Source organism: Podarcis raffonei, chromosome 13, assembly GCF_027172205.1.
Source record: "Podarcis raffonei isolate rPodRaf1 chromosome 13, rPodRaf1.pri, whole genome shotgun sequence".
NCBI lineage: Eukaryota > Metazoa > Chordata > Lepidosauria > Squamata > Lacertidae > Podarcis > Podarcis raffonei.
This window is the reverse complement of record NC_070614.1, coordinates 13,691,115-13,709,283: the sequence shown is the minus strand read 5'-3', so window position 1 is coordinate 13,709,283 and position 18,169 is coordinate 13,691,115. Positions and strand designations below refer to the sequence as shown.

The following is an 18,169-nucleotide window of genomic DNA, read 5'->3' as shown; positions in this document are numbered from 1 at the left end:
GATCTTTAAGCTTTTCAAAATTAAAAAGAGTTCTAAAGCTGATTTATTCTATTTATTAATTTTTGAATGTGTGTGCCGGTGGGACCTGTAACCAAAAGTTTCCATGTAGAGTTTTGCTGATTTTCCTGTTCTCCCTCCGCCCAGACTTGTCATGCATTGCACACCCACTGAGCATGCTCAGTCCACACTGGGTTCTTTTTGAGTCCCCAACCTTAGGAGTCTTTCTGAATGTTTTTATACCCCATTGTGCACAGCTGGTACCATTTTGGCTCTGCAATAACCACTCACGGCCTGAAAGCCAGAAATGGAGGAGATTTTGTTTCTTTCAGCTCTGGAGTGGATTTTATTGATCCAGAAAAGGAGAGGGGGCATGTGAAAGCTGTGTGGAAGCTGTCACCATTGTCGGAAACTGTGTCTTGAGGCTCCCACATGAGAGAAGTATAGCAGTGGAGAGAGGAACACATGGAGTCTGGGATGTATTCCTAGCTTGTTAGGTGGAATCTTGTTTGGCCACCTGGAATGTCTCTTCGAGAGCTTAGGGCCACAGCCCCAAAGAGCAGCAGAAGTGTTGCTGTGAATAAAAATCCTAGCACACTCTCTGATGACTCGGAAGTGTGGGCTACTTGCTTCTGAGTGGATTCACTGGAGAGAATAGCTGAAGCCTGCCTGGACCACAAGCTTAACAATGTGATGTAGCAGCGAAAGAAGCTAATGCTGTTCTCCTGGTATGCCCCGCGGAGGAACTTAAGATCCACAAATGACAACATTTTGGAGGTCCCAAGTCGCAAGGTTGGTTAGACTGGTCTCAACTAGGGCCAGGGCCTTTTCAGTACTGGCCCCGACTTGGAAGAACGCTCTGTCTGAAGAGACTAGGGCCCTGCGGGACTTGACATCTTTCCGCAGGGCCTGCAAGACAGAGCTGTTCCGCCTGGCTTTTGGTTTGGACTCAGTCTGACCCTTGTGTTTTCCCCCCTTATGGTTTTGATCTATGGTCTACTTTTAAAATGAGGCTGCATTTTAAACTGCATTTTAACCTATATTTTAAATTGGTTTTGTTGTTGTTGTTTTTGCATATTATGTTTTTACGGTAATTTTATTGGTGTTAGCCGCCCTGAGCCCAGCTCTGGCCAGGGAGAATGGGGTATAAATAAAATTTATTATTTTTATTTTTTATTAGGCTGCATCAACAGCTTCTGACTGGATCCTGGAATGTCCCATTTTTGGTCCCTTTTTTGGTCCAGAGCTCTGGCTTGAGACAGCCGACTCACGCCAGACCGCCAGACTGAAAGACACTAGTTTTTTGGTCTCGCTCTCTGCCACAAATCAACTGGCTCGCTCCAGAGCGCCGGACCAAAAGACACTTGTTTTTTCGGTCTTGCGCTCTCGCACGAATAGCTGGCTCCAAAAAAGGGCTCAGGACCAAAACAAAAAAGAGCATTGCAATTTTGATCAGTGGGGTGTCGAAGGGTACACATGCTGATGTTCAAAGCAGAGGAGGCCCAAGCCAGAAGGAAACAGTGGCAATTTATAATTACACAACACCCTGGAGAGAACGCACTTGAACGGTACCAAAGCGTTGGCCCCTGATGATCTTTGGCTAGGAGGTGACAGTGCTTCGCAGTGTTTCCTCTTGTTTTCGCATCGTTCACCGAAGCAAATCTCTTTCTTTCCTGTCCTTTTGCATGACTAAATAACTCCCCCATGTGCAGCGGTGAAATGGGTATCTGAGGCGAGGGTGGGGTGGGAGGCAGAAATGTCACATGTTCGTTCGGGCAAGGCAATGGAAAGGGGACTTTACACAAGCAAGTTTCAGTTCTGCCAGCCATCCCTCACCCCTCCATCGCCATCTTAGCTTTGAGACCCTTGTTGGTCTCTGAGGTTGTACTGACTCCAAGGACCTTGACCATAGCTGTCAACTTACAGATTTGAAAATAAGGGACCAGCAGCCTCGAAAATAAGGGATCAGCAGCCAAAATAAGGGATCAACAATTACTTTGATAAAATACATATTTTGTTGCATGCAAATGGCTTTAGATACCTATTAGGTCCATAAATTACCATATAGCATATATTCAACACAAAAAAACAGCAACAATTTGTTGTTGACAAAGCACAGCTGGACATAGAAAGGGCCCCATTACCTTCAGTAGCTTATTTAAGGGACATCATCAATAAGGGACAGCAGCAGGACATGGCGCTGGGATAAGGGACTGTCCCACCAAATAAGGGACGCTTGACAGCTATGACCTTGACTGCACGTTCCTTTCAGTGGGTGGCGGTTTCTTAGCCCTTCAGTGAAAAAGTGTATTAATTCAAAATGGAAAACAGCAAAGAAGCAGAAACCCTGTCGGAAAAACAGACCCCGAACTTCTCCTGTTTCAGCCCTTGTCATGCCTTCCATCTATTTTCCTGCTCCACACAGATATTTTCCTCCTTTCAGTCTGATTTGTTGGTTCTAGGGAGCGAGTGAAAATTCTGTACGTTTGCATTTTAATTCCAGCCAACGTAACTGTTTTCTTAATATTTATGTGCCCGGTCATTACCTGCTCCCTGGAAATTAAATCCCACCCACCCTCTCCTCCCCCTCTTGCATGTAATAAGATACAAAGGCAAGGGCCGTGTTTCGATAAACAGATGGATGTCCCCTGCAAGGTGATGAGGGCGGCAAAGATCAGAGCCCCCCCCCAACACAACACGCAGTGGTCAAGGGGTCAGCTAAGGATTGTGGGGTTATATCTGCTGACGGGGGGCTCTCCGGCAAGAGACGGAGAGCTGAAACTGGAGGCAGGGCTCACCAACAGAATCAAGCTCTGGCGAACCACTTTTCAGTCTCTGGGCTCAGTTATTTTATTTACAAATGTATACCCAGCCCTTCCGTGAAAAGGATCAGAGCAGCATGTAAAAATCTACATGAAAACATCCTCAAACACAACTACAATGGTACCTCGGGTTACATACGCTTCAGGTTACAGACTCCGCTAACCCAGAAATATTACCTCGGGTTAAGAACTTTGCTTCAGGATGAGAACAAAAATTGTGCGGCGGCAGCGGGAGGCTCCATTAGCTAAAGTGGTGCTTCAGGTTAAGAACAGTTTCAGGTTAAAAACGGACCTCCAGAACGAATTAAGTACTTAACCCGAGGTGCCACTATACATTTCTCTGAGCATGTGTGTGTTGGAGGTCTTTGTCAGGTACTTGCCATAAAAAGGGAGACCATCTTTGGATGTGAGCTCAGCATCTTTCCCTCAGTGCTTAAGTCGCGCCACCTAACACACCTCACACTCCTGTGATTGCAGAGCAATGTTTCCACAATAAAACTGGCGGCTTCGACAACCCTGTTCCAAGCCCAGCATCGTTCATTTTACAAAATAAATACTGTACTTGGGTATGACAAAAACAAAACAAAAACAAGACAGAAAGAAGGAGATTCCTAATTCCTTTGCAGGCTCTAGATCTGGCTGCCCTTTGAGGAAATATATTATCAGATGAATGTCCAGATTTTGATACAGGTGTGTTTGGCTGTTGTTGCTGTTTTGTTGTCGTTTGTACCAGAGGGATGGCAAACCTGTGGCTTGCTGGACTCCAGCTTCTGTCAGCCCCAGTCAACGTGACCAATGGTCGGATTTTATTTATAAGAATACTTACATACCACTGTATCATTAAAAATATATCCCGGTGGTTTACAACAACTGTTTCCTAGTATTTTGAGAAGCTTGAATTTCTGTGCTTACTCTCTTCAGACCACCAATAATTTTACAAACCTATTTATAGCACACACACCCAACTTCTTGGGGGGAAATGTGCTCTGACACACATCACCGGCTGCTTTGACTTCCTCGTGTGGTGCTTCCCTCCAGCTCTGATGCGCCTTCTTGAGGTGTAAGTGATCAGAATTTCACAAGGTAGGCTGAACGTGGGCGTTACCCAGCAAACACGGATGAACCTGAAAGCAACCCAGCATCGAAAGTGGGGAAAAACACACCCAGATGTTGCTGCCTCTGCGGTTACTGGACACCTGTCCATGGCAGGGGGGGTGATCTTCTCCCACCCCCTCCCCAATGGCTTTCCTAGGAGATGACCTTTGCATGATGTTCAAATGAGGCAAAGCTCAGAGGGGCTTCTGAGAAAAGGCCCACAACTCACCTTGCAAAATCCATGTTTATTAACGGGGGTGACTTTCCTCGAAATGTCATGAACTGGAAGATCCCTGCCCAGGATTGCATAAGCCCCTGTGGGTGTGCTACTGAGATGTCAGCAACAGATGAGATTGTAGACCACACGCCAGGGGTGAACATTGTCACCATCGCGACACAGAGAGTAAAACATTGGTTCAAAATGCAGAATTCCTGGAATTTTGATATTCTGAATGTTCTAGTGGGTTGAGCAAGGCTGGGAATTGTTTGTTTTGTTTCCAAAAGCGGTGGTGTTTCTATAACTTATCGTGATGGCTTTTTTTAATTTTAAAAATATTTTTTATTCAGTTTTACATTTAATAATAATAATAATAATAATAATCTATTATTTATACCCCGCCCATCTGGCTGGGCTTCCCCAGCCACTCTGGGCACCTTCCAGCGGAATATTAAAATACAATAACCTATTAAACATTAAAAGCTTCCCTAAACAGGGCTGCCTTCAGATGTCTTCTAAAAGTCTGGTAGTTGTTTTTCTCTTTGACATCTGGTGGGAGGGCGTTCCACAGGGCGGGTGCCACTACCAAGAAGGCCCTCTGCCTGGTTCCCTGTAACTTGGCTTCTCGCAGTGAGGGAACCGTCAGAAAGCCTTCGGCACTGGACCTTAGCGTCCGGGCAGAATGATGGGGGTGGAGAATTAGAATCAGATACAAATCATAATCATATACACCAAGGATTCTCTGAATCCCTTGACTTCCCTCCACCCTCCTCCATGGGTTCCATAGTTATTCTTTTCCAACTGCATCATATACTGTTCTCCATATTCCCTTTAACACCCATAGTTCTTGTTACATTGCAAGTGTTTTCAAAATCCTGCCAATATTTTTAATTGTTTACAGTGTTCTTTTAAGTAACTTATAATTTCCCCTCATTCTTTATTAAATTTACGATCTTCTTGGTTTCTGATCTTCCTGGTCATTTTCACCATTTCAGCATAGTCCATCATCTTTATTAGTCATTCTTCTCTGGTAGGTACATTATCTTCCTTCCATCTCTGGGCAAGCAAGATCCTTGCAGCTGTCGTAGTGTACATAAACAGTCTTTCCCTTTGTGGAGTGGATTTGCCACAATTCACGCATTTTCCTGAGATCAGTAACAGAAGTCACGCAAACAAAAATATGAGCAGCATTCACTTTTTTTTTAAAGTCCAAGAACGTCACATAACTGTGTTATTTTCTGCACTGTTGCTGATGTTTCCCTTCCATTGAAATGCACTGACATTAATTATGTAACTAACGATTACATAATTGTGTTCATATTGAAGGTGTCATTGTTTTGTTTTTGTTTTATTATGTATTTTGTGTTCTCATTGTGTCGTATTTTTAGTAGTGAACCAACCTGTGATCTTCAGATGAAGGGCAGTATACAAATTTTAATAATGGTGATGATGATTTAGGTTTTAGCAGAAGCCGAACTGTAGCACAATGGAAACAGTGCTGACAGAGAGGAATACAGGACAGGATTGAAATCATGGCCCCCTTACATCCCGAGAAACTACACACAGGATTGCAATCATGCTGTTCCTAATGAATTGGCTGTTATGCTATGTTGTGTGTTTGTGTGTGTATTCAACACAACTGCCTGCATGTTGAATTTCTCTTCAAAGGCATGGCCATGAGCTCCTGCACTTCACAGTTTATCACGAAAAAGGTAAAGTGACCCCTGACCATTAGGTCCAGTCGTGGCCGACTCTGGGGTTGTGGCGCTCATCTCGCTTTATTGGCCGAGGGAGCAGGCGTACAGCTTCTGGGTCATGTGGCCAGCATGACTAAGCCGCTTCTGGCAAATCAGAGCAGCACACGGAAACGCCGTTTACCTTCCCGCCGGAGCGGTACCTATTGATCTACTTGCACTTTTGACGTGCTTTCGAACTGCTACGTTGGCAGGAGCAGGGACCAAACAACAGGAGCTCACCCGGTCACGGGGATACGAGCCGCCGACCTTCTGATCGGCAAGTCCTAGGCTCTGTGGTTTAACCCACAGCGCCACCCGCGTCCCAGTTTACCACTACACCACTGCAAAAAAGAACTCACCTCATTGGTGTCCACAGGAGCATCAACAATCTCCGTCTTTCAGTCCCATTCCTTCCAGTTCCTAGATGTGTTCCCCTGGGAGCTGTCACCTCTGAGACCCAGCAGTCTATTTGGGTAGGAACAGTATTACAGATGACTTTATCACCACAGGTGTACTCCATTGTTTCTTGAGACAGATGGATGCCAACAACACCACCAACAACAACTGACCTCCATGTTTAAAAAGAAGCTCCATCTTTGAAAGTCTCCATGCAGACTGTCTCGCCAGTGTGGTGCATGCTCTAGTTATCTCCCGCTTGGACTACTGCAATGCGCTCTTCGTGGGGCTACCTTTGAAGGTGACCCGGAAACTGCAACTAATCCAGAATGCAGCAACTAGACTGGTGACTGAGAGTGGCTGCTAAGACCATATAACACCGGTCCTGAAAGACCTACTGGTACATTGGCTCCCAGTACGTTTCTGAGCACAATTCAAAGTCTTGGTGCCCTAAACAGCCTCGGTCCAGTATACCTGAAGGAGCATCTCCAACCCCATCGTTCAGCCCAGACACTGAGATCCAGTGCCAAGGGCCTTCTGGCGGTTCCCTCCCTGCGAGAAGTGAGGTTACAAGGAGCCAGGCAGAGGGCCTTCTTGGTGGTGGCGCCTGCCCTGTGGAATGCCCTCCCATCAGATGTCAAGGATATAAACAACAATCTGACTTTCAGAAGACATGTTTAGCTGGGCAATAAAAGGAGCATCTCCACCCCCATCGTTCAGCCTGGACAATGAGGTCCAGCTCCAAGGGCCTTCTGGCGGTTCCCTCACTGCGAGAAGTGAGGTTAAAGGGAACCTGGCAGAGGGCCGTCTTGGTGGTGGCGCCTGCCCTGTGGAATGCCCTCCCATCAGATGTCAAGGATATAAACAACAATCTGACTTTCAGAAGACATGTTTAGTGAAGTTTTTAAGGATTGATGTTCTATCATGTTTTTATATTCTTTTGGGAGCCACCCTGAGTGGCTTGGGAAACCCAGCCAGATGGGTGGGGTAATAATAATAATAATAATAATAATAATAATAATAATAATAATAATGCCCCTGTAGTCCCCACCTAGCAAGAGAAATTTGGTACAACAATCATGTATGCCAACAACAGAATCTAGTTCCAATTGTCAACAACCAGGTAAAAAGGTAAAAGGTAAAGGGACCCCTGACCATTAGGTCCAGTCGTGACTGACTCTGGGGATGCGGCGCTCATCTCACTTTACTGGCCGAGGGAGCCAGCGTACAGCTTCCGGGTCATGTGGCCAGCATGACTAAACCGCTTCTGGCGAACCAGAGAAGTGCATGGAAACACCGTTTACCTTCCCGCCAGAGCAGTACCTATTTATCTACTTGCACTTTGACGTGCTTTTGAACTGCTAGGTTGGCAGGAGCAGGGACCGAGCAACGGGAGCTCACCCCGTCACGGGGATTAGAACCACCAACCTTCTGATCAGTAAGTGCTAGGCTCTGTGGTTTCACCCCCAGCGCCACCCGCATCCCCAACAACCAGGTACAAACAGTCAAATCCAACATTCACCTTGGCCGGAGGTCTCTAGCAAGGAAGATGGTGGAATTTTCGCTGGGCATTGTGACACCCCACCACCTGATCGCAAGCCTATTTTGGCGGTGTACCAACAGCCTATGTGGACACAGCTGAGATCAGGTTGTCCTAACTCATCTGCCCAGGTGTTGATGATGCAGGTCAACACCCTTGTTGTTGCCAACTGACATGGATAGCCTCTACATATATGCATCTGCATGTGCTGGTTAGCAAACGCAAGCATGGATTTACGCATCCGATCAATAAACATTATATGCTTGGCATATAAGTATGGCTCAGGTGGGGCATTAAGTAGTACTGATGAGAGGAAAACTGCCTTCAAACATCTCAGTGATTTGCCAGCGGGACATGGATTCAGGTATGCTTTTGCATGTTAAGAAGAGGGAGGTTGCCATATTTCTGAACGAAAGAGATTCTGCGTCCTTTATAACAGCAAGTTCTGCAGAAATCCAATGGGTGCAGATTTCCTCATGGGGAAAATGTTCACCTGTTACATTTTGGCCGGTTGGGCAGCTGCTAAAGTTATGGAAATCTCTGTGCATCAGAAAGGTGGCAATCCAAGTAAAGATGATATCTGGGAATTAGCTGCTGCTTTGATGGATGTTGTTCTCCCTGCTAATATTAAGCAAATTCGTAACTTTGGGTTTTGTGATACCAGGAGCAAAATGAGATCCAGCAATCTTGGAGGGCAGGGCAGGGGAGTCTGTCATGCAAATAGGTACAACTGTCAGGTAAGTTCAGGTAATAGTAAGAATTCAACATGCTCAACAAGCTAAGTGATGAAACATGGACTGTACGTGGGTGACATGCTTTGGAAGTCTAAACCTTCTCCCACTCCAGCTGTCAGCCCAGTGGCTCCTGTGCCCAATTTGACAAGCTTGGGGTGGAGGGGAAGAAAACTGCTGCCATTCAAACTGCTGCCAAGCCTGCAAACCATCTTAACCCTGAGATAAAGAGTCTGCTGCTCCACCAGTTGAGCTACGCTTACTCCCAGGTAGTGAATTTGGAGACTTCTGTCAGAAATAAAAACAAGGACAGGGATTGCCACAAGTCACACATTTTCCTGAGATCAGTAACAGAAGTCATGCAAACAGAAATACAAGCAGCATTCACAATTTTATTTTTTTTAAGTCAAAGAATATCACATAACTGTGCACTGTTGCTGATGTTTCCCTTCCATTGAAATGCACTGACATTAATTATGTAATTAACGATATAATTAATTGTGTTCATATTGAAGGAGTCATTGTTTTGTTTTTGTTTTATTATGTATTTTGTGTTCTCATTGTGTTGTATTTTTAGTAGTGAACCAACCTGTGATCTTCAGATGAAGGGCAAATTTTACAAATTTTAATGATGATGATGATGATTTAGGTTTTAGCAGAAGCCGAACTGTAGCACAATGGAAACAGTGGTGACAGAGGAATACAGGACAGGATTGAAATCATGGCCTCCTTACATCCCAAGAAACTACACACGGGATTGCAATCATGCTGTTCCTAATGAATTGGCTGTTATGCTATGTTGTGTGTTTGTGTGTGTATTCAACACAACTGCCTGCATGTTGAATTTCTCTTCAAAGGCACGGCCATGAGCTCCTGCACTTCACAGTTTACCACTTTGTTGTTGTTGTTGTTTAGTCGTTTAGTCGTGTCCGACTCTTCGTGACCCCATGGACCAGAGCACGCCAGGCACTCCTGTCTTCCACTGCCTCCCGCAGTTTAGTCAAACTCATGCTGGTAGCTTTGAGAACACTGCCCAACCATCTTGTCCTCTGTCGTCCCCTTCTCCTTGTGCCCTCCATCTTTCCCAACATCAGGGTCTTTTCCAGGGAGTCTTCTCTTCTCATGAGGTGGCCAAAGTATTGGAGTCTCAGCTTCAGGATCTGTCCTTCCAGTTAGCACTCATTGAGCTGGTTTCCTTAAGAATGGAGAGGTTTGATCTTCTTGCAGTCCATGGTACACCACTGCAAAAAAGAACTCACCTCATCTTGAAAAGTGATAGTAAGGGCACCTCAAGAGTCAGGCAATGATTCTGAAGGGAAGATTGGGGCATGCTTGGGAAACATCCACCCCCTGCTGTCTGCATGCACCAATGACTGCTTCCATTTTGCTCTCGTTTTCCCCATTCGTTTTGCTCCACACCAAACGTCAGACAAGGTGCAGGCTGCTTGTTTCAAATGCCAGCTCCCCAGCAGAGAGGCAGACTACTTGCACCGTGTACATTGCAGCTGCTTACTTGAGTCCCCAACATTTCTAGCTAAAAGATCTCTTGCAGAAGGTCTCAGAAAGCTGACTAACAATTCAGTGCAGGTGGGCTGTTAAGACCATAGGTCTGACCAGGTATAAGGTATTTGTCTTTCCCAGCAAATCTTGCTTCTAGTTTAAAGCGCAAATACCGGGGTGAGAGTGCCAGAAGGTGGCTGCCTAGATTTGCCTTTCTAATCTATTTGAAGAAATCATAGAAAAGGTGAGTTGGAATATAACCTCCAACCCGCCTGCCTATGCCAGCAGCAAGAACTGGCAAGAATTATTTTGCCAAACCTGCCCCCATCCCAAAGGAGGATAACTATTTCACCTGGGCATATGCTGAACACAGTCAAAGGCTGCTTAAAATTCCATGGCTTCCTCTGGAAGAACGCTGGGAGGGCACTTTACTAAATGAATATTTCTCCAGAAAAGATGGTTGTGCGGTTCAGAAGCAACTCTCAGTGGTATAACCAGGTAACAGAAAACAGCGCTCATCTCGCTTTATTGGCTGAGGGGCCCAGCATACAGCTTCCAGGTCATGTGGCCAGCATGACTAAGCCACTTCTGGAGAATCAGAGCAGCGCACAGAAACGCCGTTTACCTTCCTGCTGGAGCAGTACCTATTTATCTACTTGCACTTTGACGTGCTTTCGAACTGCTAGGTTGGCAGGAGCAGGGACCGAGTAACGGGAGCTCACCCCGTCGCAGGGATTCGAACCGCCGACCTTCTGATCAGCAAGTCCTAGGCTCTGTGGTTTAACCCACAGCGCCACCCGCATCCGTAAGGTCATTGTAGAAGATGTGAAATCTGAGCTCTGTAGCAGCTCAAATTTTGTAACCTTCAACATTGCTCACTTGAAAAGGCAATGTGACTCTCCAGATGTCATTGAACTCCCATCATCCTTGACTGCCGGCAACATTGGCTGGTGAGAGTTGGAGTCATATCACATCTTAAGGGCCACAGATTCCCCATCGCTGTTTTTACAGGTTGATTATAAGGCTTCTCAGAGATCTACCTAGACTGGAGCTCAGCTTTAGCAGAATATATCAAATTGCAAGATTTGCACAAAGCATGGATTTAAAGGAGCTGCTTAAGTGTCACATTGTTTCTTTCAATTATGTTGCACGCATTGCAGAGAACTCTCCTTTGACCTGAGAATCTCAGCCTCCATCTTCTTTTGCAGCTTCCAGACCTTCTTCTCTGTTTGTCATTGCACTGACTATCCTGGCCCTGCAATGGCCGAAGGGAACAACGGCCTTTCCCACAATGCCCCTCTCCAGCCTGTTTGCCAACGCAGTTATAAGGGCACAGCATCTTCACCTGCTTGCAGCTGACACCTTCAAGGAGTTTGTGAGTAATAGGACTCAGCTGTACAGCTGCAAATAAAACGTTTTGAACGTGTTGTAAAGTGCAATATACAAATATGACAGTAGATGGCGACAGTGAGCTATGCTAAATTCTGTGTCTTTTTCAAAACGTTTTTTTAAAAGCATTTTCACAGCGTTTTTTTATATGTGTGTAGATTCCACCATATTGTACCATTCAGAAATGCATCCATTTGGTTTCTATATCATCATTCCTTCTGAACAAGGGTGGCTGGGTGCCACTCTGGCATAATTATAACTTGGCTTGGCAGCCCCTTATCCAGCCTCTACTTCACCTTTGCTCCTGGCTAAACAGTGGATGGAGGAAGCAACCCTCGTAGCATTTTGTGGCTTTTGTTTTTTGTTTGCTTGTTTTTTTACAGGAACGTTCCTACATCTCAGAAGCCCAGCGGTACTCCAACAAAAACTCTCCGTCTTCATACTGTTATTCCGAAACCATCCCTGCGCCCACAGGGAAGGACGATGCCCAGCAAAGAACAGTAGGTTGCCTTCCTTGTTGCCTTATTTTATGGAATTAGCAAAACAACAACAAACCTATGGTTACGTGAAACATACTCAATAAACACACAAGACGTAACCGGCTGTACTTTTGAATAAATAAGGTATACTATTCATTGTATCAAATTGTAGATTTCAACGAAAAAAGCAGAAGACCCAGTGGGTCAGTTCATTCTATAGTCCGTTCATGCATAAGGTCCATACATGTATAAGTGTCTATTCCACCTGTCTGCTCATAGAGTCCAATAATCCACATCAAGGGTTGTTACAGTTCCACAGAATCCTTTCACAGAGTCTAAAATTAATTTAAATAAATCCATCCTGGTTTGAAATGCAGAATACTTGGGAGTAGGAACAAAACCTAGACCTAGATTTAATACTCAAGATTCCTCTGGTTTTAAAGTCCTATCAAATAAGTTAATCACTAAAGTGTTCTCTCGATGTTCAGGAATTATTTCTTCCGGTAAAGTGCGCAGTTTGGAAAAAGATTGGTACGTTTGACCAGATCTAAGTCTCAGTTCTCTGGCTTCATCTGATCCGTCTTGTGTGTTTATTGATTATTTTATGGAATGGCTGCATCAAGGGGCAAAATCTGGAATTTGCGTGTTTTGTGTGTTCAGCTTCCCATTGTCCCACTTGGCAAACAGTGGGGCAGCTCCCAACTTCTGCAACAATACTTTGCAATCCCATTTTCTCTCCTGCTGCCATCTGAACATAACTTGTCCCAAACAACATAACTATTCCACCACTGAGGAAGGAATGTTCCCAGCCATTTGTGTCCATTGAGAGAATGCCCTCTGCCAGCTTTATAAGCATCATCTGGCATTCACAACTCTTTAGCAAGTTATCAAGGGCACTTCCTGGCAACCTCGTTAAGGAGCAATCTGATTTGTTTGCAGAGAACCTAGATGCCTACTGTTGAATGAGCATCCATTCTGATTTGTTTGAGGGTGGGTTAGATGATGTTGCATCAAGGCAAGCCTTATTCCACCCTTTCCAGTGTTTTCCCCTTCACTTTCCTTCCTGCAGAAAAAAAATCAGATTCAGGGATCAGAAGCAGTTTTGTTGTGCAGACCAACTACTAAATTAGCCAGTATGCAATTGAATTCCACTCAAGCAAATGGCTCCTTTACCTTTACTTATACCATTATCTACCTTGTTATTGGGTTGGATGGAGAGGGCTGTAAGTACAAAGAGGCACACATTGAACCCGGGGCACAGCATTCCCTCTCAAACCATTCCTTGATCCGACCAACCATTCGTTGCTATAATGGAAACACATGGGCTCCAAACTGCATCAATTTCATCCATCAATGTTGTTATGTACTGAGTTGAATAGGATCCAAACTGCAGCAGTCTGATTGGTCCTAGAACAATACAGCAGTATGATTGGTTGGCAGGAACCACCCAATCATGCTCCAGATAGAAGTGAATCCACAACCTGATTGGCTTACAGTAGAATTCCGGAATTAGCCAATCATGTGCAGCCCATTGTGTAAATAATGTATATAAAGCAGATACTTTGAGGGGACATTCATTCATTCCTCCTCACCACTATGAGCTGAATAAAGAGCATGAAATCACTTTGCGACTCTGAGTATATTTCAAATGTGATCAGTGGTCAAAGATGGGAGCTGTCGTCAAGAAGGCCATAGATTCCCCACCCCTGATGTACAGGTTCAGGTTTTGGTGAGTCCCCCAGGGAATGAATCTCAAGGTTGTGGGGCCACCACAACAGCAAAGCTGTTTGTGCAAAGCTGGTTTGGCACAGAGATGACGTACTTAAGAGAGTGTATTCAGTCTTGAAGGCTATGGTGAGAGGGAAATGAGTGGCTCATTATGGTTCTTTTTAACACTGGCCTCTTTGTTTATTTTCCCTTCAAGGACATGGAGCTGCTCAGGTTTTCGCTGACTCTCATTCAGTCCTGGCTAGGTCCTGTACGGTTCCTAAGCAGGGTGTTCACTAATAGTCTGGTCTTTGGGACTTCGGACAGAGTGTATGAAAAACTCCAAGACTTGGAAGAAGGCATCCAGACTCTTATGAGGGTAAGCCATCTGTTCCCAAGGGGCAAAGGGGCAAGCGGCTCCCTTTGAGTGAAGCTGCAGTTCTGGTCACCCTACCAACCACGATGACTGTGTGCTAACTCCCAATATTGGAGACCAGATGCCTCTGAACTCCAGTTGCAGAAGAATGCAAGTTGTGCTCATGTGAGCTTCTCTTTTGGCCTCACCCAACAAGGCATTTGGGACGCGGGTGGCGCTGTGGGTTAAACCTCAGCGCCTAGGACTTGCCAATCAGAAGGTTGGCGGTTCGAATTCCCGCGATCGGGCGAGCTCCCGTTGCTCGGTCCCTGCTCCTGCCAACCTAGCAGTTCGAAAGCACGTCAAAGTGCAAGTAGATAAATGGGTACTGCTCCGGCGGGAAGGTAAACGGTGTTTCCGTGCACTGCTCTGGTTCACCAGAAGCGGCTTAGTCATGCTGGCCACATGACCCGGAAGCTGTACGCCAGCTCCCTCGGCCTTTAAAGCGAGATGAGCGCCACAACCCCAGAGTCGGCCACGACTAGACCTAACGGTCAGGGGTCCCTTTACCTTTACTAATAAGGCATTTAAAGCTCTCAACTTGCAATTAAGCCACATTTGGGGGAAAGCCAGAAACAGTAACTGCTGCTGAGTCCTGCATTGCTGCTGCTGCATCTCAACCCATCCATTGCAAAACTGCCTTTGCAAGGCCTGTTACTCGATTTTGCGGCCAGGCTGAGAAGTACCTTTAGAAGGCTTCCTCAACCTCGGCCCTCCAGATATCTTTAGACTACAATGCCCATCATCCCTGACAACTGGTCCTGCTAGCTAAGGATCATGGGAGTTGTAGGCCAAAAACATCTGGAGGGCCGAGGTTGAGGAAGCCTGACCTAGAGAGATAGGTTTCAAATGCTTGCCAATAGACACCCTCCACCTGTCTTCTCCCATTCCAGGGGCTGCATGCAAGACTCTGCCCACCTACAACACAGGGTAGCGGTTGTCGTAATTAGTCATGAAGCAAACGGTGGGAAATTTTCGAAATCTCCCAAGTTTGGGATTTGGGGCCATGTTTCCTAATAATAAGGGATGCGGGTGGCACTGTGGGTAAAACCCCAGCGCCTCGGACTTGCCGATCGCATGGTCGGCGGTTCGAATCCCCGCGGCGGGGTGAGCTCCCGTCGTTCGGTCCCAGCTCCTGCCCACCTAGCAGTTCGAAAGCACCCTTAAGTGCAAGTAGATAAATAGGTACCACTCGGGCGGGAAGGTAAACGGTGTTTCCGTAAGCTGCTCTGGTGCCGTTTCGCCAGAGCAGCTTCGTCACGCTGGCCACGTGACCCGGAAGTGTCTCCGGACAGCGCTGGCTCCCGGCCTCTAGAGTGAGATGAGCGCACAACCCTAGAGTCTGGCAAGACTGGCCCGTACGGGCAGGGGTACCTTTACCTTTACCTTTTTTCCTAATAATAATAATAATAATTTATTTATACCCCGCCCATCCGGCTGGGTTTCCCCAGCCATGCTGGGCGGCTCCCAACAGAATATTAAAAGCACAATTAAACATCAAACATTAAAAACTTCCCTAAACAGGGCTGCCTTCAGATGTCTTCCAAAAGTGAGATAGTTGTTTATCTCCTTGACATCTGACAGGAGGGCATTCCACAGGGCGGGTGCCACTACCGATAAGGCCCTCTGCCTGGTTCCCTGTAACTTCACTTCTCCCAGTGAGGGAACCACCAGAAGGTCCTTGGAGCTGGACCTCAGTGTCTGGCTGAACGATGGGAGTGGAGACGCTCCTTCAGGTATTCTGGGCCGAGGCCGTTTAGGGCTTTAAAGGTCCGTCGTAGTACCTTTCCCATTTGCAAGAGCGTATTTTCCCACAGGAGCTGGAGGACGGGAGCTCACGGGGTGCCCAGCTGCTCAGACCCACCTATGACAAATTTGACGTCAACCTCCGGAGCGAAGACGCTCTGCTGAAAAACTACGGCCTTCTGTCCTGCTTCAAGAAGGACCTGCACAAGGTGGAGACCTACCTGAAAGTGATGAAGTGCCGGCGCTTCGGGGAAGTTAACTGCACCATCTGAGGGCAGAAGAGATCTACCTCTCCCTTTGGTACCGTTTCCCAATGCCTGGAGTTAGTGCGCTGCTGATACCTCTGCTGTGTGTGCGTGTGAGGAAACCCTGAGTCAAGTCAAGAGCAAAATGTTGTGCATTCTGTAGCTCTGATGCTTGCAAGGACCCTCTACGCTTCCTTGTACTTGCAAAAATAAATGCAGTTTTGCCTCTAGCTCCATTCTGACGTTGTTATTTGTATTGGATCAACTCAGATAGGCCTTTGTGAGCGAGGGGGCCTCTTTACCCTTGCCCCCATCAGGTTTATTTCCAACTGTGAAGGCCTGAAAGTGGGGGGAGACTCTTCTAAGCATGCTCCATTGAACCTCCCTGCAGTCAAGAATCTTGTGTTAAGTGGGTTCTTGATCGTGCATGTTCTAAGGACGTGTCCTTAGAAGCCCCCTTTCACCTTTCTTTTTTTAATTTTTAAAATAAATTTTATTAGGATTTTCCACACAACAACACGAAAAATAACAATACACAACACACAAAAACCAACATTCAAAAAACAAAACAAAAAAACAAATCCGTATCTTACAAATTAATAATATAAAACACTAAAAAAAAAACATTGACTTTCACCAAACCCACAGCACCTCCTTTATCTCTCATTGTGTCTTCCTGTTTTCCTTATCATCTCTATCCTAACATCTAGATATAAATTCCTCTTTCTTATCCTTTCACTTCACAAAGTTATTCCAGACTCAGCCAGATTTCTGTCCTCGAACCTTGACTTTCAAGGTATTCATTTAGGCACTCCCATTCTTTTTTTACTTCACTTTTTGGTTTTTGTCTTATTATGTCTGTCAATTTGGCTATTTCTAAGTATTCTGAAAGCTTACATAACTACTCTCCCCTAGTGGGTAACTGATTCCCTTTCCAATACTTAGCCACCAGGATTCTTGCTGCAGACGTTGCGTATAAGAAAAATTTAGTTTTGTCATTTAAAATTCCTTTCGTGAAAGTTGCATGAAGGTTTGAAGCAAGGGTGACTCTCAACTTATGCTGGGTTGACGTTCTAGGTAAAAGGTAAAGGTACCCCTGCCCGTACGGCCAGTCGTGTCCGACTCTAGGGTTGTGCGCCCATCTCACTTAAGAGGCCGGGGGCCAGCGCTGTCCAGAGTCACATGGCCAGCGTGACGAAGCTGCTCTGGCGAGCCAGCACCAGCGCAGCACACGGAAACGCCGTTTACCTTCCCGCTATAAAGCGGTACCTATTTATCTACTTGCACTTAAGGGTGCTTTCGAACCTCTAGGTGGGCAGGAGCTGGGACCGAAAGACGGGAGCTCACCCCGCCGCGGGGATTCGAACCGCCGACCATGCGATCGGCAAGCCCTAGGCGCTGAGGTTTTACCCACAGCGCCACCCGCGTCTAGAGAAAGTTCTAGACGCTCTAGAGAAAGTGCCTAAAACCAAAATTATGTATAGTCAAAGCATACTGAGTTCAGTGGCAAGTGAGACTGCCAAAGGTTTATTTCCAGGACGTCCAACCCATTTTTATTTTTTTGCCAGACAAATAAAGCTGAATGTGTACAAGTTTAATGCACATAAATTGCAAATCACCCATACAGTGTTTGTGCCTATGGGGCTTACTCCATTAAAATAAATAAATAAATAAATAGAGGAAATTCCTGTGCTTCATTTCTAGATAAAGTTCTTCTGATTTGGAAGCCCTTTCCTTTCCCCTTTATCCCTGACCAGATGCAACAAAACATGTCTCTCCTGCACTGGTCTCTCCTGCAAACCTCCAACAGTTTGAGCAAAGGACTACTCCTCTGTTGTCTCCCGAGACAGATGGATGCCAATCTAGCCCTGATTGGTTATGATTCTAGGCTCATCCAAACTTCCATTTGCCCTGCAACTTTCCCCTGGGGAAAACCTGATCTTTAGTGCTAAATCGGAACAAACATCAGCTGGGTTTCCTTCGGATTGACATTTCTTCCGATTTTAATTTGGTGGCTGCTATCACAGCCTTAATTTACTGGAGGCTTTTTTGTGCTCCAGAGTTGAGGTTTGGTGTTGAACATCGAGGCAGGGGGCGAGGGCGGAGGGAGTCCCGGGAAGTCACCGGAGCCCTCCGTCTGCAAACACGTGGACT

General features: G+C 46.0%; 2 protein-coding genes across 2 annotated transcripts in view; both read left to right on the top strand.

The window, feature by feature from the left end:
* The window catches only part of SCN4A (sodium voltage-gated channel alpha subunit 4), a 158,506-nt gene that overhangs the window by 114,983 nt on the left and 25,354 nt on the right, over positions 1-18,169 (top strand). The gene's annotated exons all lie outside the window — the stretch shown is intronic.
* Positions 7,999-16,245, top strand: LOC128400600 (somatotropin-like). Its single transcript, XM_053362903.1, is given in 6 exon segments — positions 7,999-8,167; positions 11,243-11,375; positions 11,377-11,409; positions 11,807-11,923; positions 13,827-13,988; positions 15,842-16,245. Coding segments are annotated over 6 exon segments (807 nt in total). The 5' UTR covers positions 7,999-8,006; the 3' UTR covers positions 16,043-16,245.